At 41.8% G+C, this 27,428-nt stretch overlaps 1 protein-coding gene across 1 annotated transcript in view; it reads right to left on the bottom strand.

Annotated features, from left to right (window-relative positions):
• bub1ba (BUB1 mitotic checkpoint serine/threonine kinase Ba) overlaps positions 1-27,428 on the bottom strand; it is a 30,262-nt gene extending 2,834 nt beyond the window's left edge. Inside the window, exons 1-11 of the mRNA XM_007238370.4 lie at positions 27,292-27,428; positions 25,522-25,712; positions 24,469-24,569; positions 24,255-24,349; positions 24,131-24,168; positions 23,689-23,761; positions 23,500-23,587; positions 23,145-23,395; positions 11,146-11,285; positions 10,669-10,791; positions 10,476-10,561 (exon numbers count right to left, since the gene is read on the bottom strand). Of these exons, the coding sequence (XP_007238432.3) occupies positions 10,476-10,561; positions 10,669-10,791; positions 11,146-11,285; positions 23,145-23,395; positions 23,500-23,587; positions 23,689-23,761; positions 24,131-24,168; positions 24,255-24,349; positions 24,469-24,569; positions 25,522-25,712; positions 27,292-27,329 (1,224 nt within the window). The 5' untranslated portion in view covers positions 27,330-27,428. The remainder of the gene's footprint in view (positions 1-10,475; positions 10,562-10,668; positions 10,792-11,145; positions 11,286-23,144; positions 23,396-23,499; positions 23,588-23,688; positions 23,762-24,130; positions 24,169-24,254; positions 24,350-24,468; positions 24,570-25,521; positions 25,713-27,291) is intronic.

Raw genomic sequence — 27,428 nt, forward strand, 5'->3', positions numbered from 1 at the left:
ATATGAGTAAATAATTCATTAAAAAGTCATAATGTAGCCATTAGCTATCAAATCATAGTGTAGAATGATAAATGAGAAATAAAAGACAAACACGTTATAATGCTGATATGAAAGGAATAAAGATTAATATAACTATTAAGTGAGTATTTCTAAATAAGGGTCTAAGGCATTTTAAGTCTACGAAACCAATTCTTATTTCCAACCAAGCCACTCAAAATGAGTCATCTATACTAAAGACGCTCTATTAAAGACCCGACCAAACCATGACCAACAGACACCATCTGCCGAAAGATTAAACCCAGCTCTGCCTTACTCTGAGTTGTTGAAGTGAGCCTTGGTGACGTCCGCCTGGGTTGGTCGTCTGCTGCTTCACCCCGAAAAAGGATCACGTGAGCCTGTCTGCAGGGTGGGTGGACTTCCTGTGTCAGCACGGAGCCCCAATAGAACCCACAGGGAAATCCCTTCGCTCTCAGGTGGCTTGCTGGTGGCCTCCGGACCGCAGGTTTCTGGGTTGGATCTGGCGGATCTCCTTTTCAGCTGTACTTTAGCTAAACTTAGATGGAATAATGCTTGGCTTCGTAGATTGTAAAATAACCTTAGATATTTTAACTAGGATAGCTAATATTAATATACTTGAAGATTAAATGCACTAGTCTAAGAAAACTAACTTAAGATGACTAAACTAACGGTCTATCCTTTCTCCATCTCTGGCTCCCTAACCTCTCTCCTCTAACTGTTTTCCTCAACTCATCTTCTCCAACTCCTTCTCTCAACTGGCAACTCTAACTGGAAACTGAACTGTGTCTGCCCAGTTTAACTATTAGACTCTGTGGCCTGTTTGGCCCCTGAGCTATGATTGGCCCTGTGGCCCAAATGTCTGTGTTTTGATTGGTCTAGGAGCAATTTCAAACTTTGGCAGGGAAGATCTTATTCACAAAGGGCCATAAAACCCCCCCCTCACATGGTCAACATGCTTCAGCTAGTGGTCTATTTTTCTAATATACCAAACCAAAAGAAAACTCAACTAAACTGTGGATCAAAATACATTCTTCAGCATACCAGTTTGTGAGGAAAAATTAGGAAACAACAATCTTACAATTGAATCACAATAAATGTAATATATATATATTTTGCCCACAAACAGTTTTGTAATACTCAAGATAATCTTAGGAATACAATGATGGATGGTACTCTATCAGAAAGAGATCAAGAGTCATGTTATTATTTAAACCCAATTAAATCACTTAAAAGATAATACATGGTTAAACCACTGATAACCAAATAAAGCTAAATTATCAAATGCTAGTTAAACCTTGTTGATTCAGACTTGAATGTGTAGGAGAATTTAATCAGGACACATCCAAACACATATACCATATACCAGACACATATACCATTATTTAGTGAACATTCTATAAAACACCTTTTTTATATAGTCAATATATATGTATTTTAAGCAAAATCTTCCTAGTGAGAAATTTCTCCCCTCTGCTGAGTGTTCAGATAAGGCTTGGTCCTTGCCTGTCTGAATTTACGACGGTGGGGGAAGGAGTTCTTTCTGCACCCCACAGAATTTGAGCCTTAACTCCGAGGTTTATGACTTGGAGGAATGTAAACAGAATTTTACCCTAAACTCGCATTTAGGGCTCTTGAGCGAGGCTGAGTGAAGAAATAGTCAGTAAATGTCATTTTGAAATTTAAGGTTGTTTGAAAAAAAGATTACTCCAAGGTTTTTTTAGAGTGTTCTGGGTTCGAAGTTTCCTTATAGGCCGTAAAGTGGGGGTAGTGTGTGTTTGTGTCCAAGCAATGAAGAAATCCTCTGGTTAATCCACTACATTCCCCCCCCATCGATCGATGGGCCACTGGACGTTGGGTCATCGGTCGATGTCAACGTGGATTTCTGTAGACAGAGCACGTTAGGGTACATCTTTCATGCAATTGGTGTCTTGTTGGTCATGCTTTCTTAAGACAATCTACTACAAGGTCGCTGACAGAGTTTTTGGTCTAATGGATATACAATTTCTCTGATGATCAGTTTTTTTTGTTGTAGCTATTGGCTTTTGGTTCTGAATAAAATAGTTAATTTAATGTGATAGTGTGGCAACAAGCATATGAAAGGGTCACAAATAGTTTGCTAGCTATTTGTTCCTTTATAACTTTATCAAGACAACCTACCCATAAGGTATGCTTCAATAATTAGCCACTACTTAGTCAACAATTGAGAACAATATAGCGGAGCAAACGTAGTCAGAAGGGAAACAAAATATGTTTTGGGCACCTGAAGAGAGGAGGAAAAAAAAAATTGGCACCCCCCCTTCTCCACGTATTTATTATACTGCTATGCTAATGGTTTGAAATGGTGATTCAAACTCTAGGTTTAACAAAATATCCAATTTGTTGTGGGTTATGCTACTCGGATAGGTGAGTTCCAGACAATGAATGTGTGGTACGTTCTCAATTTAACAATTGCGTCAGGCCAGAAAATGGTGGACAATGAACACTCAGTGTGTGGCCCCGTATTATGATTTAACCTAGGGCATTATTGGTCCCGACTTGTCCCATGGGGCTTTTGCATAGTTTGATTGGGTTACAGTGAACTTGTTTGAGAATCGGTTTAATAAAACACTGACGATGCGGGATCTGGTTCCAGATGCGAGGCAGTTTGTCTGCCTCTGCATGAGGACCAAACCAATGAGACCTGAGCTCGCGAATTGTTTTGCCAGTGCTGTGCTGGGACCTCACCAGTAGCTTGTCAGCAGTGTAGCACAATGGTTGGTATCCAAGCGTGCTTTTTCCCAGTTTTGGGTGTTTCCGCAGTTCACCGCTAGAACGGTGAGATATACCAACACCTGAGAAAGTGTGGTTCAGCAAAAAAGTTGTGGCCTGAGCCATTTCAATAGGGTCTGGGGGACGTCCCCCCCATCTGGCAAATGCACCTGCCACAGTGATGAGATGTTTGTTCCTTCGGACAAATTTCATGAGTCTTTCGACCCAATCCATTTGTGGAATTGGCCATATACCACACAGATCTTCTGAAGATTGGGGCTGAAAACACACTAGCCTTTTTCCAACAAGTGGCAGATATGTCAATTGTGGGAATGCTCGGTGTGTTTCCCCCATCATTTTGTGGTCCACCCATGGGTGATCGAGGGCCTGGGCTAGGCTCTCCCCCCCCATGGCGCTGAGGCACCACGAATGAAGATGAAGCGTGTGTATCTGGGGCATAAACAAACAGGCCCTTGAGCATCCTGAAAGACGCACAGTAAGTGGCAAGTGGATCAAGTTGAAATGCCAGTGTTCTGAAAGAAGTGTTGCCACATGCACCAATTGTCATGTTAACTTTCCATTTGATTTGAGCATTCCGAAAAGCACATCCATCTGTGTAGATGGCGGGAATGTTTTTACCTTCATAAGAATCCAAGGGACTGTGTTTGTCTGGAACCACTGGTGCAGGAACAAGAAGAGAACAATCCTTTTGGTGCACGAACAGAGGATCACAGTTAGTCCGTGGCAAGGAACCTGCAGGTGTTCTGTGAACAGCTGACTTGTCAGCCCATGGAACAAAGATTTCACCGTTGACCGTTGTGTTAAGAGTGAATGACTTTCCAGCTTTTGGGTTGTACTCATCTACAGCCGTAGAGGGAGTCAATGCCCATGAACAGGTGTTTTGTTTTAGAATCATGCTAGGGGATTCTGAGGATGGTGGTTTCAGAACCCTGACCATGAGCTTCTCATTGATTCCCGTGGAATTTGAAGGTTCAATGAGCTTGTGTGGCTCAATGTTGCTAGCAACATGATAACATTGAACTCTATCCTGTGCCTTAGGACAGGGCAGGGGTTCGCAAACCTGTGCCCAGATTCTACGATGCTGAAAGTCAATCAATGGTTTGAACCGGTCAAGGAGGTCTTTGCCAAAGAGCAATGGGACGTTCTCCAATGGAGAAATGTGAATTGGATGGGTGAGGCTCATTGGACCGATGGCAACGTGCACCAGGGCTGCAGAATGCAGAGTGATACCAGTGTGCGAATATGGTTGAAGGTGAAGAGCACACTTTTTCAGAGGTATCTCTTTGTTGTTTCGGTGGGCTGTCGCCCTCACCTGGTCAAAAAGTGAATTTGACATCAAAGAAATGTCTGACCCCGTGTCCAAAAGTGCTTCATACCCGAACACATCTTCCAGCCAGGTGGCTAGGTAGAATTTTGGTGTTGAACCTTTCTCGGTTAAGAAACCCAAGAATTGTTTAGGTGGTGGGTCCTCCAGGCTGAGGGAAGAAGCTTCCTCAGTGTGGTTGTTTTCAGCGTCTGGCTGTACAACCAGGGCTGCATTGGAGTGGATGGATTTCGCACCCCCCCAAGCAGGTTGATCTGGAGCATGGACAATTGGCAAGAATTCAGATTCAGCATTGTCCTGCTTGCGTATTTCGTTACGAAATTGTCTGAGCAGACTGCCGTCTTTAGTGCTCAGGTTAGTTGGATATGTCTCATGCTTGTGCCCTTTAGGTGGACACCAACGTTTGTGGTGCTTTGGGCTCTTTCTCCTGAGCGGAGATTGAAGTTTGCTGGAGCTCTGTGCTCGAGCATGGTGCTGTGAGTGTTTGCCATTCCAACTGCGTTTTATCCTACCTTTCTTTCGATAGGAGGACTTTTGGTCACTTTGCTGGGCCCAATGTAGGGACGAGCGACGCCAAGAGTGGAACACTCTCTGGTTTTTGTGGTTTAACTGGGTCTTAGGGGGCATTGGAGCCTTGTGTGCCCCTTTTTGCTTGACGTGGGAGGACTGCTCATTAATTATCAGGACGTCATTTGACTCTGATTTTTTATTAATGTTTTGTTGGAACTTAGCAAATCCTCTGAGAGCCAAATCACGCAGCTGCCGGCTTGTTAGCGTACGAGGGCAGGCTGCGACTCCAAAAGAGTGACTGGTGGAGGGATGGAGGTTTCTCACGAACAATGTTTTGAAAACTTCCTCTTCCTCCATTCCAGGCTCATTTCTATAGCCGAAATAAGCTAGCCTGAGGCGGTGATAGTACTGTAGGGGTGTTTCCTGGCGGCTCTGCTTAATTGCAAGAGCTGCAGCAAGGCCGGTTTGAGCAAGGAGGTTGGAGAACTCATTCTCTAAAGCCTTGCAAAGAGCAGGATAATCTCTCTTAACCTGGGGTGGTTGGCGCTCAATGAAACGTCCAACTTCCCGGCTAGAAGACACCTTAATGAGGTAGATTTTATCATCTACCGTGGCCTTGGGGAAACGGCGTAAGAAGAAGTCAATGTCGCGAAGATACTGGTGGACATCATTAGAACCGTCCGGTTCTGGTTCAAAGCGTGGGATGTTACGCGCAATTTTGTCCAGATCTCTATCAGAGGGTGCTTGAGGTTGCACAGAGGTCCCATGTGGCTGGGAACGCTGAGTGAACCTTGGTTCTACTGGCGCTTCAGCACCTTTAAGGGAGACTAGAGGGATTGTATTTGTGGATGGTTGTTGCTTAGGATCCGGAACCCCAGGGGTTCCTGATTTACCAGCTGGATTGATGGGGGAGTCTCCCTCCATCATCAGCTCAAATGTTAACTCTGTTTGGTCTCGAGTTAATTTGACTGCATTGTTAGCATGTGCTAATTCAGTTTGTAGCTCAACCTGTCTTGCAATAGCATGTTTTAGTTTTTCCTGTGACTGAGCTGCAAGTTGGGTAGCTATGTTGGCTTCCTTTTGAAGCAGCTGCACTTCGGTTTTGAGGTCTCTTTGGTTCATTTCAGACTGTACAGTTTTGTTCTCTAGGTCTGCAACTCTATCATTTAAAGTCACAATCTCTGCTTGGAGATTTTGAATGGTTTTGGAGGAAGCAGCAAGTTGATCCTGTGACAACAGCAGTTGTTTCCACAGTATTAGGGAAATCGGATCCACTTGTTGCTTGCCCTCAAGGATTTTAGATACACACTCATTGAGGCTTTTGGCAATTAGTGCATGGAGACTCCCACTGTCCGTTTGTTGGACTGGGACGGTAAGTCCTGGGGGTAAACCAGCTGTAAGCTCTAAAAGAGCTTTTTCAGTGACACACATTTTGATTTACGTAAAGCACGTGGAATCAAACAATTTTGGTGACAAACAAGTTTATTTTATGTACGAGTTAATTAGCATTGTGCCTTTTATAAGAAGAACATCTGTTAAAAGGGGGCGACCTAAGGTTACAATTAGTAGATTAATTTTGAAAGAATAGTTAGATTTGTTGTCAGTGGTGCTAGTGAACAGTTTAGTAACTGTAGGCCACTATACACAGTATGTCTAAATATGAGTATAGTTATTAACTATGTACAGGATGGGAGAATTTAACTATGTATTAAGCACAGGTGTGCTGGGTATATGGTTGAGTAACTGATAACTGGATAGGTTTTTTTTTTTTTTTTTTTTTTTTTTTTTTTTTTTTAATGGTTAATTAATTAATTAATTTCAATCAGTTATTAATAATTGATCTTAATCGATCAATAATTAAGCTTAATTTATTTGAAGATGGTTGAATTAAATTGAAAATAATTAATTAACAAAATTTTAATTAACTTTACTTAATCAAATTGATTAAAATGACCAGTTAATTATTTTATGTTGTGATTAGTTACTCAATGGAGATAGCTATTTAGCTTGGTTCAATGTAACATAAAGAGTGATGTTTGAGAGAGCAGACCTGAAACTTAAATTTAACTATTTAATATTAACCGATTAAATGAATGCAGTTATTTGTTTACTTATTTACAAACCATTTAACCCAACCACAATGCAAATTCCCTTTATTAACTTAACAAAAAGTTTGTTTGAAATTGGCACCCTCTGGCGACAGAAACTCTAAATGCACTCTACAGGATGATAGCAATTACACAAATACAACACCAGGTGGCGACACAGCTATATGGCTAAGTGGCTCCCTCTGGTGGTCAAACAAATGAAATGCACCTTTCTGCACTGTATGCAGTTAACCAAATCAAACACCAGATGGCGATGTGGCAGTGTACCCCCCCTAGTGGTGAGGGGTAGTAAAACACCCTTTGAGTTTGAGTGTAAATAGTCAGGCTGTCCACCAGATGGTGGCAGAGGCCGACTGGTGGGAGTGGTCACGCCCACTGATGATGCCACGTTAAGGACCGCCCCTTGGGTCTGGGACCTGGTCAGCAGATTTGACTGACTCAGTCGACTGTGAATAGCAGAGGAGAAGGGCACGGCTGTCCGAAAGTTTAACACAGCAGCAACACACTTCACAAGATGAGCAAAGAGGATTTACATCCTGGCGTGGTTAGTTTAATCACGCACACAATAAACTTCCTGCCACTCAGGGTGGTGTTACGTAAAAGTTAGCTACTCTTTTACGCACGTGGAAGTGTCCAGTACTGCAGGATTTTACGGATTTCGCGCAAAAACCGGCAGTTTTAACTGGAGCGCGGAGTCGATGAGCCGGAGATCCGCGACTCAGGGCTGCGCGAAGGCCTTAGATCAACACTGGCAAAATATGTCTATTTTACCGGAAACAGTTCGAACTTTATGTAAGTACACACGTATATACACGTATATACACCCGGGTTTAAGGTTGCCCACACACGGCGGTGTGTCAACCAAGCTTATTTTACAAATAAGAGTAATGTTTTCAAGAGCGCTCGCATACCACACACATAACTGTACACGTTATACAGACAAACAGGGGACCGTGCGCGCGACGCGCACACACAGCGGGGGACTGGCCAGTCCTGAATTGTAAACAAAAACACGTGTAGAACATGTGCGTGTGTTTCTAACACGCTGGGTTTATGCAGTTAACTCCAACTAGGCCAGCTAGCCAGCAGCTAACGCATTTAATAATAACAACAAAATACACTTTATTCTGCAACTTACAGCGCTATTTTCTGGAACTGGTTATGAAATGTGTATATATTCTGGTCTCGCGGCGGAGAACCAATAAGAATATAATCCTGCCCCACGTTGGGCGCCAATTATGTAGCGGGCTCAGTGGTTTAATACCTGGTGCTAATTGAGATGTTGAAATATTTTTTTAATTGGGCGCCAGTTATTAAATTAATTTAATTAGATTAATCAATTAATTAATTAATTAATTAATCAAATTAATTAATAACACAAGACATCTCAGGGTGTGGTTTCTACAGGTAACAGAAATTTTCATAACCAAGTTATCCAGAAAAACACACTGAAATGACAGGTTTTGTAAAATAAAAGTATTTATTAAATCACACAGATATGAGTAAATAATTCATTAAAAAGTCATAAATGTAGCCATTAGCTATCAAATCATAGTGTAGAATGATAAATGAGAAATAAAAGACAAACACGTTATAATGCTGATATGAAAGGAATAAAGATTAATATAACTATTAAGTGAGTATTTCTAAATAAGGGTCTAAGGCATTTTAAGTCTACGAAACCAATTCTTATTTCCAACCAAGCCACTCAAAATGAGTCATCTATACTAAAGACGCTCTATTAAAGACCCGACCAAACCATGACCAACAGACACCATCTGCCGAAAGATTAAACCCAGCTCTGCCTTACTCTGAGTTGTTGAAGTGAGCCTTGGTGACGTCCGCCTGGGTTGGTCGTCTGCTGCTTCACCCCGAAAAAGGATCACGTGAGCCTGTCTGCAGGGTGGGTGGACTTCCTGTGTCAGCACGGAGCCCCAATAGAACCCACAGGGAAATCCCTTCGCTCTCAGGTGGCTTGCTGGTGGCCTCCGGACCGCAGGTTTCTGGGTTGGATCTGGCGGATCTCCTTTTCAGCTGTACTTTAGCTAAACTTAGATGGAATAATGCTTGGCTTCGTAGATTGTAAAATAACCTTAGATATTTTAACTAGGATAGCTAATATTAATATACTTGAAGATTAAATGCACTAGTCTAAGAAAACTAACTTAAGATGACTAAACTAACGGTCTATCCTTTCTCCATCTCTGGCTCCCTAACCTCTCTCCTCTAACTGTTTTCCTCAACTCATCTTCTCCAACTCCTTCTCTCAACTGGCAACTCTAACTGGAAACTGAACTGTGTCTGCCCAGTTTAACTATTAGACTCTGTGGCCTGTTTGGCCCCTGAGCTATGATTGGCCCTGTGGCCCAAATGTCTGTGTTTTGATTGGTCTAGGAGCAATTTCAAACTTTGGCAGGGAAGATCTTATGCACAAAGGGCCATAAAACCCCCCCCTCACATGGTCAACATGCTTCAGCTAGTGGTCTATTTTTCTAATATACCAAACCAAAAGAAAACTCAACTAAACTGTGGATCAAAATACATTCTTCAGCATACCAGTTTGTGAGGAAAAATTAGGAAACAACAATCTTACAATTGAATCACAATAAATGTAATATATATATATTTTGCCCACAAACAGTTTTGTAATACTCAAGATAATCTTAGGAATACAATGATGGATGGTACTCTATCAGAAAGAGATCAAGAGTCATGTTATTATTTAAACCCAATTAAATCACTTAAAAGATAATACATGGTTAAACCACTGATAACCAAATAAAGCTAAATTATCAAATGCTAGTTAAACCTTGTTGATTCAGACTTGAATGTGTAGGAGAATTTAATCAGGACACATCCAAACACATATACCATATACCAGACACATATACCATTATTTAGTGAACATTCTATAAAACACCTTTTTTATATAGTCAATATATATGTATTTTAAGCAAAATCTTCCTAGTGAGAAATTTCTCCCCTCTGCTGAGTGTTCAGATAAGGCTTGGTCCTTGCCTGTCTGAATTTACGACGGTGGGGGAAGGAGTTCTTTCTGCACCCCACAGAATTTGAGCCTTAACTCCGAGGTTTATGACTTGGAGGAATGTAAACAGAATTTTACCCTAAACTCGCATTTAGGGCTCTTGAGCGAGGCTGAGTGAAGAAATAGTCAGTAAATGTCATTTTGAAATTTAAGGTTGTTTGAAAAAAAGATTACTCCAAGGTTTTTTTAGAGTGTTCTGGGTTCGAAGTTTCCTTATAGGCCGTAAAGTGGGGGTAGTGTGTGTTTGTGTCCAAGCAATGAAGAAATCCTCTGGTTAATCCACTACATAAAGCATGAACCATTCAGAAAGATGGCAGAAATAGGTCACATTAAAAAGATCGCATACAAAACCTAAAAATGGTAAAAACCAGCAGCACTTGTTGACTGGAGAATTTCTGATTTATTAACAATACATAAATAACCAACGCGTTTCAGCGCTCAGGCCTTCATCAGGGTTAAAAGACGAAGGCCTGAGTGCCGAAACGCGTTGTTTATTCTTGTATTGTTAATAAATCAGAAATTCTCCAGTCAACAAGTGCTGCTGGTTTTTTTTACCATTTTTTGATCAGTGATTTTATTTGCCAGGCACCTTGTTGTGCAGTGAAGTTGCACCAGATCCATCTGCTTATACAAAACCTAAAACAAATAAAGATTTGGACATACACCTGACTCTGGTGTGTGAATGTAGCCAAACACATACCTTAACAAGCACATTACCACCACTCGAACAATATACATATTTGTCCAGGTCTCCCTTTTTTTCGCGAAAGAACAATGTTTCACCATCTAGATAAATAACGAAAAATTACGTTTAGCTTTGCACCCATATTATGTAAAAAATGAACGAATAAATAAATAAATAAAAGTTATGGTCACATGCATTCAAAACATACCAAGATGTAGGTCATCTTTAGGCTCTGGCAGAGGTCCAGCCTTTCTGTTGAAGCAGACAAACTCACCCAGGTCCAAGTTTGCAAGCAGTGCTTGTCTCACAGTCAGGCTACAGGGATTGACCTCTGAAAAACAAAATAAAACAAAAAAAGTGTTGTTTTGTACATCGTAAACATCCCATGCTTATCACTTTTCTGACAACTGAGACACATACATAGACTGTGGGACTGACATTATTTCGGTTTTAATTACTCATTTTATTATTATTGTTTCATATAAGAATTACGTCAAATGTATTGCGTACTAACATTTTTAGTGACATCTTGTGGACTAATGCTGTAATAACAAAAAAAAAATCCTTATGGCATTGAATACAACATACTAAAAACAAAATACCAAGAAAATAAAAATAAAACCCAGGTACAAAAACGAACTTTGATGCTTATATACATCACTTTACACTACGTAGACTGACTCACCAAGAACAGGAGTTGTTTCTGTCCTTCTTGAAGTAGATTGATCAACCTTTGTATTCTCTGAGGCTGTGGCTCTTCCCTGTGCTTCAGGCTCTGCAGAATAGGTGTTATTACTCCAATCATGGCTGATTTCTTCAATCGGGCTGAAAATGATAGGGAAATAAAGTCTTTAAAAAAAACTCACATAGCATTAAAAAAAAAACAAAAAAAAAAACAAAACAACAATCGGTAGAATATGTTCATGTAAAAAAAATCCCTACCCTTTGCACAGAACATTTTTATTTCTGTGGGGCTTTTGTCCAATAATTTATTTTACAGAGATCATGAAAAAACATCAATGCAAGAAGTTACAAAATACTTGTTATGTTTCATAGTTACTGACCGCTGTGGGGGAAAATCAACATTTATTCCATGTATTCCTGATTTACTTCATGTATTCATAATCAATTATACTGATTATTCCTGTTAATCATTCAATATTCATCCTGTTAATCATTCAATCAGTATTTTATCATTGAGTGTTATGTGAACTTATATTCTCTGATAAGGCCATTCATTCAGACTTAAGGGCAAAGATTATAAAAGCAGGGGTCTGCCTGGAGACTAGCGGGTCATAGCAAATGGTGTTTTCTGATTTATGAATTATTCTCTCCTAAGGAATGGAAATTAAGTTTGCCTGGAAACTGTTTTGTCATAGTAAAATAGAGCTTTCTGATTCATGAATTATTCTCTCCTAAAAAGCTTATCTTCTGGTACGTGCAGTTTCTGTTCCTCTTTTTATATTTGGTAGTGACCTGTTCCAAAACAGATCACGAGGGGATTGCCTCATGTATGCAGGGGGGGACTGTATAAAAATGCCCAGTCGACACAGAAAGGGGCTTTTTCCGATCTTTGACTACTCTCATTCTTCATCCATTGCTTTTGCTTTATTTTTCCTTTTTGCAACTTCAAAATAAAAACCTTCTCTTTTTGGCATCCCGGCTCGTTGACTGTCTTTGTCGATTTCCACGACAAATTGGCGTCCCTGGGTGGGCTGCTCGTGCACCGGGACCTCTAGACCCTGCAAGAAAAGCGGAGGACGCTCTTGGGTTAAAAAAAAGAAACCCAACCTTAGAACCTCAACTGTTTTTTAGAGGAAAAGGCGTTTTCTCTGGGGGTCGAGGGGTGTCCGGGGCCGCTGCAGCCGCACCACGTGTGAGTATATTTTTATATCTTTCTTCGTCTGGTTTGAGCCCCCTGGCACACAGTCTGAGTTGATGTGAAGAGGTTAGAGGCAAAAGGAGGAACCTGTAATTCTTTGGTGCTGTGTGTTTGCCTCAATCCGAGATTTGGGGCATAACCCAGAGAAACTGGTTCCTGGGGCCGGATAACCCGCCTTTGTATGACGATATTTAAAGGTTAAAGATTTTTTCCCCTGGTTTTTTGTGAGAAAACGGAGGGCACAGTCTGACGGGGCTGTGAGCACATAGGCACAGCGATAGAGTCGCGAACCTGCTGGTAAAGAAAAATGGATCGATCCCTCATCTGTGTGTTGAGAGCGGGGGGTTTCGGGCCAGAGGGGAAACTTTGTTAAAGTACATTTTTCTAAGGGGAAATGAACGGGGATGCCGAAAGACAAGTGTCTTATAAATTTTTTTGCTATCTAAATTTTTTTTTGGCTTTGCTCCGCACCGCTTCCGTTCTTTTCTCACTTCTAAATTTTTCTGTCTGGGTTTTATCCTCTCGTCTTTTCCTGTTTAGAGTGAGTGAAACAGAAGTGTGTGCGACAGTGCGACTGACAGAGAGGAAAAGAAAAGGGTGTACGAGTGTCTGTTAAAGGGATTAAAAGTGTACCTGTGAGTGTGAAAGTGTGCGGGTCCAGTTTTCCTGAGAGAGAAACAGAAAATGTGTATCTTGTGTTGGCGGAGAGAAAGAATGTGTGTGTGGCAGTGAGTGAGAAAGTGTATGGCAGCGAATTAAAGAGTGTGTGTAAGGCAGGGTGAGTGAAACAGAAGTGTGTGCGTATGTGTTGGAGTGATTGAGTGTACGAAGTCGTGAGTGACAACGAAATAGGAAATGGATGAGTCCCACTGCAGGGGAGGAGTCCAAGGTGGAATAGGTGGAGTTGGTCCAGCCCATTGGGTTTTAGACTGAGAGGTTGATTTTTAATTGTGAATTAACGCTTGTGAGATATCATAGAAAATAGAACATCAGTTCAGTAGGGAAATAGAGTAATACACAGTGAAAATGAGGGACAGAGGCGAACAGTAAAAGAAAAGGCTTTTGTATGGGTAGATATGTGTATATGTGTATATATATATATATATATATATGTATGTATATATATATATATATATATATATAAGAAAATATAAGGATATAAAAAACCTAACTATACAAGGTAAAGATCTATCTGTAAACGGAGCAGTGCAGTAGATGTTACTAACGGTCATAAATAATTAAATAATTAACAGAGTAAAGTGCAATGACATCTAATATGACAGTGACTAATGTGAAATAGAAATATAATATAATATACATATGCATACGCTATAAGACAGTTCTAAAATAAAAATGTGAAAATGTGAATACCCAATCATGAGTACAGTGTACTTTAATGTAAGCAAGGTTGGGGGAAAATGTTAATATAAATAATTAAGTTGTTGAATAATGTCGGAGAGGTATGTGACTGGATAAAATTTATAGAATTTAATAAAGGGATTATGGGGTTGGTTAGCAAAACAAATTAAAAAATAAAAGTAACTGGAAATTCCAAAATATACTATGCCATGCAGTACTGCTGTGTCAGATGTCCTCAGAGCAGGACAAATAAACATGGTTTCTTGTTTGATTGTTAAATAAATAAGTTTAATAAATAGAAAATGCTACATAGTGAATAGTGAATGAATTAATGAGTGAGCCATTCCAAACACAGCTTTTTATCAGGTGATTTAGTCAATTATCTTACTATTCGTTTCTCATTCAGACTGATCTCAGTTCAGTCCTAGCTGAATGAGACTTATATAAGACGGATGTAATATCTAATTTCTCTATGTTACATTTTGATCCTCATAAGAGGGATAGTTGATTTCAGAAACCAATGAGAAAAAACCTTATTTATTTGAAAATGAAACTACAAGCTTTAGTGAATTGGGTCTTTCTCATTTTAAATAAGGGGAAATAAAATGTGTTTGAAAATGCAGCTCTCTGTTTTGCTTTACAGTATTAAATTAGACTAGAAAGAGATCTGGAAAACGGCATAGATTTAGTTTTCATGCTTATACAATGCCACCTATAAAACAAATGCATAATTTTCTGGCTGTAGCATGAACAAAATCAGCTAAGCAATATAAAATTGTTTCATCTGCATAATGGTAAAGTTTGCAATCTGAAGAAGCAGAGCCAGTAATATAATTTATATATATATATTAAATAAAACTGGACCAAACTTTAACCTTGTGGTACATCTGTGAGATACAGATGCCAAATCTGAATAATTATTCATTGACATGCACTCTTTTGGGTCTATTCCAGAGCAGTGTTATCAAAGCAAATAATTTAAGCTAAATTCAGTGGGAGAGAAAGGGTGATACTGATGGTAATAAGGAAAATCTGTATACAATAATAACAAATAATAAACTATGGGTACTCGGTGCCTTGCACAGGCTTTTCACGGCGAACACCAGAGTGTGAGTTTGTGACAGTGTGACATACCTGGGTTTGTGCTCCCTGCAGAAACACTACAGCACTGAATGTTGATGAAACAGTGCTGCTACGCTGTGTGTGGTTCAGTGGGCTAGGCTGGTTAGCCAAAGACGGGTAAGATCCCAACATATTACACAGGGACAACCTAAGACAGGCACAGTCTCGATCTGACCACCACATGCATTTTAACAGAAAACGGAGAAAACATCGTGCAGGGGAAGCGCAGCCCAGGGGGAGAGTGAGTGGATGAATGAAGTGATGGGGTGTGTGTCAGTGGAGGCCTGGGCAGGGTAGACCGGCCCAATGGACAGTAAAGAGGGTGAAGCAATTTTGCGTTAAGTTTTCTGAAACAGAAATTCTGTTTCAGAAAAAAGGGGGAGATTTAAATAGATGATCATTATTACCACCATTATTTGCCCGATAATTATTTTATACTTTTTATAATAATTATTTTATACTTATTATTATTATTATTTTTTTTAAACCTATTACCTTTTTCATCCCTCACCACTATTACTAAAATTTTTTGACCAATAATTATTTTATAGATATAGAGCATTTTTTTTTTAAACTTTTAGCTTGTTTTATCTTTTAAAGTTTGGTTTTAAAACAACCTCTATGCAGATGAGCAATTACTCTCAGCAATATTGTAACAGTCTTAACTTTAAGACGCACTCAGTCCTAATTTAAAAGGAAGAAATAAGAAACTTAGAAATCACAAAATTGAACTTTCACTATTCAACATGTGAGCCACTTTTGGAGCAAGGGAAACAGTAAGTGAGATTTGATAAATTGTTTAAGGAAATATATGTATTGTTGATAATTGTGAAAAGCAATCTGCTTGGCATTGTATATGCATAAATACATATTGAAAATATTGAAAAGTAAATGTAAAGCATTGTTCGGATTTACTTGCTATAATAACGTGGACAAAGCAAAGCATAACATCTGTGTTTATTAATATTGATAATATTATTGTTTGTAATGGAACGATTGATACAGAGAAAAATAATCACTTTCCACTTATCCCAATTCTTAAAGTACTAAATAAAATCAACTAAAACTAGAAATCAAGGCTTTATAAAAATCTTGGGAACTGAATAAAGTCAGAATCATAATTTCTTAATAAATAGCACACCGCAGAAAATTAAAGTGGCAGGTAAAATAATATAGCCACAAGCGGTGATGCAAAAGTTAAAGCAAAAGTAACCCAAGAAAGCCCAGTACATCAACATGGAACCATTCCTGAGACAAAAGCCACATTATGTGTAGTTTGTGCAGAGTTTAAAACTTTGGGCCCTGATATTCTATCAATCAGTGTGGAGATGAATGGGAGAATAGAGCAGCTGATCATTAAAACTTTGCATGGAGCAATGATAATAGACATGATTCAGATATATTTCCATATGTTTGTTCCTTATTTATTATCTATGTAGTACTATCAATACAATATAAGAGGATATGCAGGAAGCATTCAGTGGTAGGTTTAACAGCAGGTGCGTTTAAAGCAGCAGCTTTGGGCTGTGAAGCAGTAAAATATGGTCTGTACAATGATGGTGCAGAATTGAGGTGTGTGATCTTTAGCTTGGTTAGTGTTTGTGAGAGTGGAAGTAGAAGTGTTTGAGTTTGTTTATGTGTACTTGTATGGGTGAAGTTGTGTGCGTTTGTGTGTGTGCATGAGACATAGTGTGTGTCTAGTGGTAAACTAGGTGTTTGTAAAAGCTAATTTGGCTATAAGAGATTAGTTATAGCCATGGGGAAGCAGTTACACTGAAAGGGAAAGGGATGTGAACAAAAGTAAGGTAAAAGCCAGTAATTAATGGTGTTGATAATTAAATGTTGCAATTTAAAATTGAAAAATGACTAAATGTTAGGGATTTAAAGCACTTTTGACAGTAAAGATCATGATTGAGTATAACTGAAAATCAGGGCAACTGAAGAAGGTAAGAAAACAAAATTGGGCTGAAATCTGTGCACAGACAAAATTTAAATATGAAATAATTAACTTCCAAGGGAAATTAGAGCTCAAGTTAAGTGTGATAAATGTATTTTAACCATGTATTTTAACTTGCAGGAAGGAGACACGGAGGACCCCTTAACAGACTTCCAAAATGAATAGAGAACCTTAAACATGATTATAACGAATCGAAAGTCTTGTTTCAGATCTGTTTACACAGGGGGAGAAGGAGAACGTGGTGCAAAGGTGGACCAGTCCAGACACAGAGTGAGGGCTACTCCGCCATTGCGCACGAAAGGGGAAAGAGCATGGCTGGATTGAGCCTTTCCAGGTGACTGAGAGAACAACGCACGCAGATCAACTGAAAGGCGAGGGTTGAAAATGGTGCAACTGGAGCCAGTGTGCAGCAACGCAGCGCAGAGGTCGCTAACTGAAATCAGGAGGAGACGAGAGAGCAGAAGCTGAATCGTCTGACTCAGACGAAGGCCGCAGCAGGAAGGAGGGGTAGCACACTCACCCCGCAGCAGCAGACAGCAGGGGCCGTCAGTGCCTGGCTGTGACCGAGGAGCGGAATTGAGGAAGTAACTCATTCAGCAACGTTTCGTTTGCGTCAAAGTACACTACATACAAAGACTCTTAACACATCTCATTAAAAACACACATAGTCTTATCACACACCAACTCATACTTTTCATTCACTGATATTGCAGACATCAAAAGCCAGAATAAAGCTCTTCGTACGTGGGGCTGAGGTAGTCTACGAGAAAAAGGAAGCCAAACCACTATAGACGATGATTTTCATGTATTTTTTTCCTTGTTGCTCTGGGAGCAGGACAACAGCAGGACATTGTGCATTTGACCATCACAGATATCATTGTAATCAGCATTTATGTGTTGAAAATTATTATTATTATTATTTTTTTTTTCTTATTGTTTAATCAAAATGAAAATTTTTGATTAAAAGGGGGGAAATGTGGGGGAAAATCAACATTTATTCCATGTATTCCTGATTTACTTCATGTATTCATAATCAATTATACTGATTATTCCTGTTAATCATTCAATATTCATCCTGTTAATCATTCAATCAGTATTTTATCATTGAGTGTTATGTGAACTTATATTCTCTGATAAGGCCATTCATTCAGACTTAAGGGCAAAGATTATAAAAGCAGGGGTCTGCCTGGAGACTAGCGGGTCATAGCAAATGGTGTTTTCTGATTTATGAATTATTCTCTCCTAAGGAATGGAAATTAAGTTTGCCTGGAAACTGTTTTGTCATAGTAAAATAGAGCTTTCTGATTCATGAATTATTCTCTCCTAAAAAGCTTATCTTCTGGTACGTGCAGTTTCTGTTCCTCTTTTTATATTTGGTAGTGACCTGTTCCAAAACAGATCACGAGGGGATTGCCTCATGTATGCAGGGGGGGACTGTATAAAAATGCCCAGTCGACACAGAAAGGGGCTTTTTCCGATCTTTGACTACTCTCATTCTTCATCCATTGCTTTTGCTTTATTTTTCCTTTTTGCAACTTCAAAATAAAAACCTTCTCTTTTTGGCATCCCGGCTCGTTGACTGTCTTTGTCGATTTCCACGACACCGCCAGGGCGGTGCTTAATGTGAATGTATTCCCTGCCGTGCCCACGGCGAACCGAGAGTTGTATACCAACGAAGTCACTACACGTGACACAGCGTGTGACGCAAGCGGGGTATAAATGCCCCCTGGCACTCGCTGCTCCTCCTCTTTTTCTTCTCGCCCAGAACCGATTGAGTGCAGCTCGCTTCAGAGCTCGGATTCCGACCTCTAGAGCTGTTTTTTCATCATCTTTTTCTTTTTTTTCTTCTCCTATTTGGATTACTCGTCGCCAGTACCCGCACGAAGCTTGGGGCTCCAAGCTTCGGGTTACTGTGCATTTCCCGTCGAAGCTCGAAACCAGTGAGGACTCCCACCGTAGTTCTAACCTAGCTTCAGTACTCGTCCGCTGCCTCAGTTTATCGTGCGCTCGGTACACCGAGTTCACTTTGACCGCAGCGAAGCGCTCGGCGCCGGGATTAGCCTCAGCTAACGCCCCCACGAGCGGCTATCTACACTGTGGTGTCTTCGCCGGAGCCGACACGGTGAGTACTCTCTCCTTAGCTCTACTAGCGTTACGCCTCGCGAGCTATCTGACCTAGCTAGCTAGTGCTCGGTACACCGAGTTCATTTAGCCGGCTACGAATCGCTCGACGCCGGGGTTAACCAGAGGCTAGCGGCCCCACGAGTAGCTATCAGCCGAGCGGCTGTCAGCACTGCTGTGCCTTTTCGCCGGAGCCTGACACGGTGAGTACTCTCAACCGTAGCTCTAACTAGCGCAAACTCCTCGTGAGCTATCTGCTTCAGCTAGCTGGTGCTCGGTACACCGAGTGACTTAGCGGGCAGCGAGGCGCTCGACGCCCGAAGCGAGCCAGCGGCCACCGCGAGCGGCTGTCAGACCCCCTCCCGGAGCCGCGGCCTACCTAGCGCTGCTATGCTAGCCTCGATTAGCTGCATGCACTGCCAGGCCGTCCTGGAGCCCGACGACGGACACCGACTGTGCCCGTCGTGCCTGGGCTTGGACCATCTGCGCGAAGCGCTCACAGACCCATGCATCGACTGCGCGATGATTCCCATGGCTATCCGCCACGAGCGGCTAGCGGGCCTGGAAGCACGAAGCGAAGCATCCCTCCCCGCGACAACCTTGCCGAGCTACGCTGCGGTCCGTGCCTCTCAAACCCGGGTCTCTCTTCGGACCAGCAGCCAAGGAAGCCCTGGAACGACGATCCTCCCTGACGGAGGCTCGAAAGCTGCATAATACCGGGCAGCCACAGAGTTTTCGTCGTCCACTACAGCGGACTCGAGGACACGATAGAGAGAGGCGCTTTGGAGCCGCAGCTCCGCCGCCGCGCCCCGCAGGCCCCACGGTCCCGCCGAGAGCGCCTAGGCGACCCCCCCACCCTTCCAAGCCGCGTGCAGCTGCCGCTGCTGACCGCCGCTGACATGCTACGGCCGGTGACGCTGTTGCTCTCACCATCACATTTGGCCTACTGGACAAAGATGATCTCAGACCCGTGGGCTCTGAGCACCATGACAGTGGGTTACAGACTGCAGTTTCGCCGCCGGCCACCAGTATGTTCTCGCCCTACGGTGACCAAAGTTCGGGATCCCGTTCGGGCTGCAAGTCTCTCCCAGGAGATAGGCTCCCTGCTGGCCAGAGGAGCCATAGAGTTAGTAGACCCTCAAGTTCACCCCGAGGGGTTCTACTCAATTTATTTTGTTGTTCCGAAGAAAGACGGCGGTTTGAGACCGATCTTAGATCTCCGTCGCCTGAACAAATTTTTGAAAGTTCTTCCGTTCCGGATGTTACACACCGCGGCTGTTCTCCACGCGGTTTCCGAGGCGGAGTGGTTCACCCTAGTGGATCTCAAAGACGCCTACTTTCACGTTCCAATCGTTCCAGAACACAGACGGTTTCTCAGGTTCGCCTTCCGAGACAGGGTATACCAGTTCAGAGTGCTACCGTTCGGCCTTTCACTGGCACCAAGGGTGTTCACGAGATGTATGCGGGCGGCCCTGTCCCCCCTTATGGCTCAGGGGCTGAAAATCTTGCCCTATCTAGACGACTGGCTGCTGTGTGCCCCCTCGGAGCAGAGAGCTCACACAGACACACTCAGATTACTGCAGCACACGCAAGCGCTGGGGCTCGCGGTGAACTGGAACAAGAGTGTTTTAATTCCTGCTCAGTCCATAACCTTTTTAGGCATGGTCTTGGATTCACGTCGCATGTTGGCCACCCTGCCTTCAGCTCGCGCTGCGGCTATACTATCGGCCATTCACAGCCTCAGGTGGGGCGCCAAGGTGCAGTATGTGAGGCTTTTGCGACTACAAGGTCTTCTCACCGCCGCTGCGCAGGTGGTGGCACTGGGGAAGCTCCACATCCGACCATTTCAGATGTGGCTCATCAGTCTGAAACTGGATGCGGCACGGCACAGGCACACACGCGTTCGCATTACCAGCGAGTGCTTGGCTGCCCTCGATGTCTGGAACTCTGCACCCTTCCTGCTGTCAGGGGTAACGATGGGCCAGATTCCTTCTCGCAGAGAAGTGATCACTACAGACGCGTCAGCCACAGGCTGGGGGGCTGTCTGGAACCACAGCGCAGTGCAGGGTGTTTGGTCCATGCGGCAGGCGTGAGACCACATCAACATCCTGGAGTTACGTGCCATAGTGCTCGCCCTGAGACATTTTCTCCCGGTGCTCCGCGGCAGACATGTCTTGGTGAGATCGGACAATGTGTCAGCAGTCTATCATGTAAACCACTTCGGCGGAACACGGTCCCGCAGGCTATTAATGCTGGCACAAGAACTCTGGACGTGGGCTCACCCCAGAGTGTTATCTCTGAGAGCATCTCATGTGACAGGCGCCACCAATGTCACGGCGGATGCGCTATCTCGCCGTTCTCTTCACCCAGGACGATGGAAGCTACACCCGCGTGTGGTACAGCTGGTGTGGGAACGGTTCGGGGAGGCTCGAGTAGACCTCTTTGCCTCTCCAGACACGACACACTGCCCTCTCTGGTTTTCGGAGATGGCACTATACAGCCCATTGGGCCAGGATGCCCTGGCTCACAGCTGGCCGAGAACTCTGCTCTATGCCTTTCCCCCTTTGCCTCTGATTCCGGCTGTATTGGACAGAGTACGCCTGGAACAGCATCGGGTCCTCTTGGTGGCCCCGAAGTGGCCGAATCAAACATGGTTTCCAACGCTGCTGTCATTACTCCATGGGGTTCCATGGGAACTTCCGTGTCGAGCAGACCTGCTTTCACAGCTGAACGGACAGGTGTGGCACCCACGTCCGGAGCAACTCCGGCTATGGCTGTGGCCCTTAGGCCCACCAGCACATTAGACTCGTGCACGGCCCAGGTCAGACGCACGATCGATAATGCTAGAGCTCCTTCTACGCGGGCTCTATACGAGGGCAGGTGGAAGGCTTTTGAAGCTTGGTGTATTAACCAAGGTGTGGTACCACACCTCTGCACACTACAGACTGTCTTGTCCTTTCTCCAGACGCTACTGGAGGAAGGCAGGGCCGCTTCGACGCTCAGGGTATACGTGGCGGCCTTAGCCTGTCACGTGATGCCGGCGGACGGTACTTCCTTGGGCTCTCATAAGCTTGTGACTGCTTTTTTGAAGGGAGCTAGGAGACTGGCCCCCCCCTTGTAAGCCGCGGTATCCCCCCTGGGATCTTCCGCTAGTCTTGAACGCTCTCTGCAAGGCTCCTTTTGAACCGCTAGAGCAGGCAGAGCTGAAATGGATCTCTCTAAAGGCTGCTTTCCTGTTGGCTGTTTGCACAGCAAAGCGGAGCTGTGAGCTGCATGCGCTGTCTATCAGCCCCCTGTGTTTACAGTGGGGCTTGGATGATTGCAGTGTGAAACTGAGGCCGAACGCTGCGTTTCTGCCTAAGGTGTTGAATCCTGCTTTTGTGAACCAAACCATTGATCTTCCAGCCTATGGGGACGATTCTGATACCAGGAGGCTAGAGTTATGCCCTGTAAGAGCTCTACGGGCATATGTTTCTGCTACGACGGCTGTTCGTCAAACGGACCAGCTGTTTGTATGTTTTTCTGCTGCGAAGTTGGGGAAACCACTTTCGAAGCAACGGCTATCCCACTGGCTTGTGGAGGTTATTCAGGGGGCCTACAGGGCTGCAGGTCGCCCTTTGCCTGCCCCGACTACAGGACATTCTGTCAGAGGCATCGCCACATCTTGGGCTGCGCTTCAAGGAGTGTCTCTACTAGAGATTTGTGCAGCGGCCACATGGTCGTCACCATGCACCTTCTCTCGTTACTACAGTGTGAACGTGGCAGCCGCCGAGGGCTTATCTACGGCGGTTCTGTCTGGAATCTCCTCGTGACATCGCTGGTATGCATCATCCACATTAAGCACCGCCCTGGCGGTCAGTAACTATGAAACATAACGCTAGTTACGTATGTAACTGTGGTTATGTGAATAGTGGATGACCGCCAGGGTTCTTGGTCACTCGGATTGCGAGAAGAACCAAGTTTTGAGGAGGAGCAGCGAGTGCCAGGGGGCATTTATACCCCGCTTGCGTCACACGCTGTGTCACGTGTAGTGACTTCGTTGGTATACAACTCTCGGTTCGCCGTGGGCACGGCAGGGAATACATTCACATTAAGCACCGCCCTGGCGGTCATCCACTATTCACATAACCACAGTTACATACGTAACTAGCGTTTGTACTTTTGAGTTAAATTTACTACATTTAATAATCTTAATGCCTGTAGCCTTATTACAAAGCTGATCACAATTCAATTGCAAAATTACCTTAGCTTCTTTGGTTCAGCTATGACATCAGATTTTGGCTCTTTGAAGATCACAGAGGCAGTTTTGTTGAGGGCTTTAGAGTCCTCTGTTAAGCCTCCTTCAGAGGTGTTTTGTCTTACAGTTCCCCCAAACGGAGTAGAGGCCAGTTGAGCAGCGTGAGCAAAATCATAAGTGTCATCTGGACTTTTACAAAGGGTCTTATTCCAGTGGCCATTAATGATAGCCTCCTCAGAGCAAGAGATAGAGGCATCCTGTAAATAACATAAATGTAAGTGCAACAGATCCAACCATTGGTTGAAAATACAAAAAAAAAACAAAATCTAATTAACACATATTTGAAATGATTAAATCTCACTTTGTCACTGGGACCTTCTGATACACGCTGTCTAGATTTCAGAATGGGCGTGGGCAGCGTCAAAGCCTTATGACTAGCTGAAAAGGACCTTGAATTTAAAGAAAAAAAAAGAAAAATATTTTTTTAAGTATTTTTAAGGGAGGAGAAAAAAAGCACTTACAAAATGGTAGAAGCACTTGCAAAACATACCTTGTTTTTGGTCTCTCGTACACAGTAAAAGGTTTTGATACTTGGGAACTATTTTGTTTGAAGGAATTTCTACCTAAAGGAGAAACAAGAAAAAGGATAAAATAATACATTTTATAATACATTTCTATTTGGAAAACAGGGCGTACTCATCACTGTACATAAAAGTTGTACTCATCACTGATCATTGTAGCTACTAACATTACAACCACTTTATATATTTCTTTCATATAATACTAAATGAATGAATTTCCATTTCAGGCATTTATTAAATTATAGAAAAGCACTAGTTTGTCAAAAAAAGGTTCTTTAAGGGTTTTTAGTAAAGGTAGTGATACTACATAGATTTGATTCTGAATCCTTTGTCTGGTAAAATGTGTGATTTAAGGCTTTGCACACTTCTTGTGCATAAAAACGATGATCAAGTTGGGCAATAACAACTTACTTTTTCCTATGTCTTCGTCTTTCCTTATAATATTGTTTCTAGAGAAAAAACAAGAATAAAATATTCTTAAAATATGATGTTTAATTAATATTTATTTCTACACTGATTTACTATGAGTACTTACTTCATCGCACCGTTGCTTGACACTTCAGGCTCACTATAAATCTTTGGCGCCGCCGACTCAATCGAACCAACAGAAACACTTCTAACTTCAGGCATCTGTGAGGAGGAGAGCAGTAAGACCCAGAAAACAATATAAAGGCTTGCATCACCAAAGCAAAAATACCATACAGTTTAAAAGACATACTTAATATTAGAGATCAACATCAACCACGTACCTGATGTTGGTTTGTGCCATTTCTCTCTTGGATAAGTTTCTGTTTGTGCTCAATCTGAGCTTTCAGATCCTGTTTAACTTGGGTCAGTTTTAGGACTTTTTCTGAGGAGTTAAATATTGTTAATGTAACAAAATCTTATATTAAACCTTTCAAATAATTTCATTCAAGTAAACAGATGTATTCCAACTGATCCTTTGATCCTGAAATGTTCACACACAATGAGACACGTTTTTATATTGCGTGAAAGCAATAAAAATGAGTTAATTACAATTATATGGGTTTGCCATTACAGTAATGTGTTAACAGTAGACGAAATGGTCATGAGTACATCCCCTTTTACACTGGATGTATTATATTCTGTTTAGAAAAATAATACAAGCAAATAATATTATCAGAGTATTTTTATGGATATTGTTCAAACCCTGTGTGATCCATTTACTAATTAAGGCGTGTCTGAATAATTTTGCACATATAGCATATATACAGTACCAGTCGAAAATTGGGACATGCCTCTTTTAATTCTTTCTTTTCCTGATTTTTTACACAGTAAATGTAATACTGAAGTCATTAAAGCTCTACGGGAACTTGTGAAATTATTTTGTAAACCAAAAAATGTAAAAACAAACCAGAATATGTTTTATACTTAAGATTGTTCTAAGTACCACATTTAGCTTTGATGGCAGATTTGCATATTCTTGGTATTTTCTTAGTGTCACCTGGAATAGTTTTCTCAGCATCTTGAAGGAGTTTCTGGAGGTGCTGAACAATAGTTGCTGGTTTTCCTTCACGCTGTGAAGCACCAGCTCATCCCAAATCACACATCTCAGTTGGGTTTAGATCAGGGGATTGTAGAGGACAAACACTTTTTTGTTTACTACATAATTACATATGTTTTCTTAAAGTTTTTGTCTTTAATATTAATCTACAATTTAGAAAATAAATGAAATAAATAAACACTGAGCGAGAAGGTGTGTCCAAACTTTTGACTGGCACTGTATGTCCTAAAAACAAAAGAAAACTCAGAACATGGAAACACCGTTCTTTGTGCCATACCATTTAGCTGTTTAAAATAGCGCTGGGCACGCAGCTCCTCAAAGGAGAACTCTGTGTCTCCTCCTGAGACAAGTTCCAAACAGTACATGGCCTGAACATTTCCAGGCTGCTCTTGATGTCGGGCATCATGCTCTTCCTGAGGTCCATTCCCTGATGACGGGATCACTCTCTCCACAGGGTTGAAACGGCAGCTAAAATATAAGTCAAAACATCCTGTTCAGTGCGTATGAAAGAAACATCCATCCCTCCATCCATCCTATATATAAGAGCCCAGACCCATTTTAAAATATTGATAACAATTAATATAATCAGTATGCAGCTTATTCATGCTCGATTATTATTGTAAGAACATGACTGTTAATATTTTAGGTTAAAATAATAAAGTAATATAAATGACAACTTCAACTTTTATTAACATTTTGTTCTACAAATAAGGTCAGAACTAGGTATTTTAAACATAAAACTAAGCTGCAGACGAAAATCACACACTGTTAAAAAGAGATAGTTATCTCCAGCACTACTCCACTTTGTAAATAAGGTGAGATGAACAAACACATATTCACTCACTTTCCTGTAGTGAGGTTCTTAGAATGCTCACTTAGGAACTTCATGATTTAAAATACAGGACAGAGGGCTGTAAGGAACTTTATATATATTTTATATCTTATATATCTTTTAGTATGTTCTTTTGGGTTACTTGACATGTTTGAATGAAACAACATTTAATGTTAAATGGTTGGGCAAACATTAAAATTTCAACATTGAATCAATATACTGTTTTCAACCTTCTGTCTTTTGAATTAGCATTTTACATTTCGTCACCATACAATTTAAAAAAACGGTTGGATGGAGGAATGAAAAAGTGGTTTTACTTCCAGTTGCAGAAACAGATTTTTAATTAGGCACCAATTCTTTACCATATCTGCGGGTGTGTTCATGTTCTTTGTGTTTTACTGTTCTAGTGTTTTTGAGATGAGATGTTGAATCAGACTGGTAGTGGTGGGTAACATTCTTTATACTCAGCTTTACTACAGTGGTGTAAGATTATTGTTAACAATCTGTTAACCACGGGATTTTCTAGTTTTAGCCATATCAACGTTGATTTACTTTTCAAAATCCAACACCAAATCCAACGCTGATTTTACCATAACATCAACTTTGATTCAACGTTGAAATGCCAGCTGGGTACAGTATGACACCGTAGAAGCTTTATGACATAACTGTTATCCGTAATAAAGGGAACACGCCTAAATATATATATATATATTTTCTTTTTCCATATTTTTTGAAGGATTTGAAAAGCTGTTTCTTGGTGTTTTTTCTTGTTCACTATAAAACACAGAAAGCTATCTAATATGTATGAATATAATGTTAAATGACTACGCGGCTAAACTCTGAATTCGGATTAAACAGTTTATCCAGCGTTAGCTTAGGTTAACTAGCGCAGCTACAGCTAGAGCTGTTATTGTTTTGAATTCAGTGTGTAAACTGCTGATATGAGCCTGGAATAAGTTAGCCAGTGTACCGCGAATAAATGAAGAATGAGAAGAATGAGAATTCCGTTTTCAGCGTTAGTTAACGTTAGGTAGGCTATGTTTAATAACTGGTTACAGTGTTAAATGTGTGGAGGAGGCTCAGTCTTACTCCAGTCTGTCACTAGCGACCGTTTCCTTCTCCACCTCAGACACTCTCTCCGCTCCTCTCTCTCTATTACTGACGGATATTTACTAACTGCATCTGCAGGACAGGACCCCGCCGTGTGTAACTCACCTCCTCTGAGTCTGAACACCCGCCGGATCCTTCTCCATGTCTGATTTAAGGCCGGTTTCACCAGCGGACCTGTGATAGTTATAATACGATCACACGCACAAACTTCGAGGGCTAAATTCAAAATGGTCACGTGATGG

Source organism: Astyanax mexicanus, chromosome 1, assembly GCF_023375975.1.
Source record: "Astyanax mexicanus isolate ESR-SI-001 chromosome 1, AstMex3_surface, whole genome shotgun sequence".
Taxonomy (NCBI): Eukaryota; Metazoa; Chordata; class Actinopteri; order Characiformes; family Acestrorhamphidae; genus Astyanax; species Astyanax mexicanus.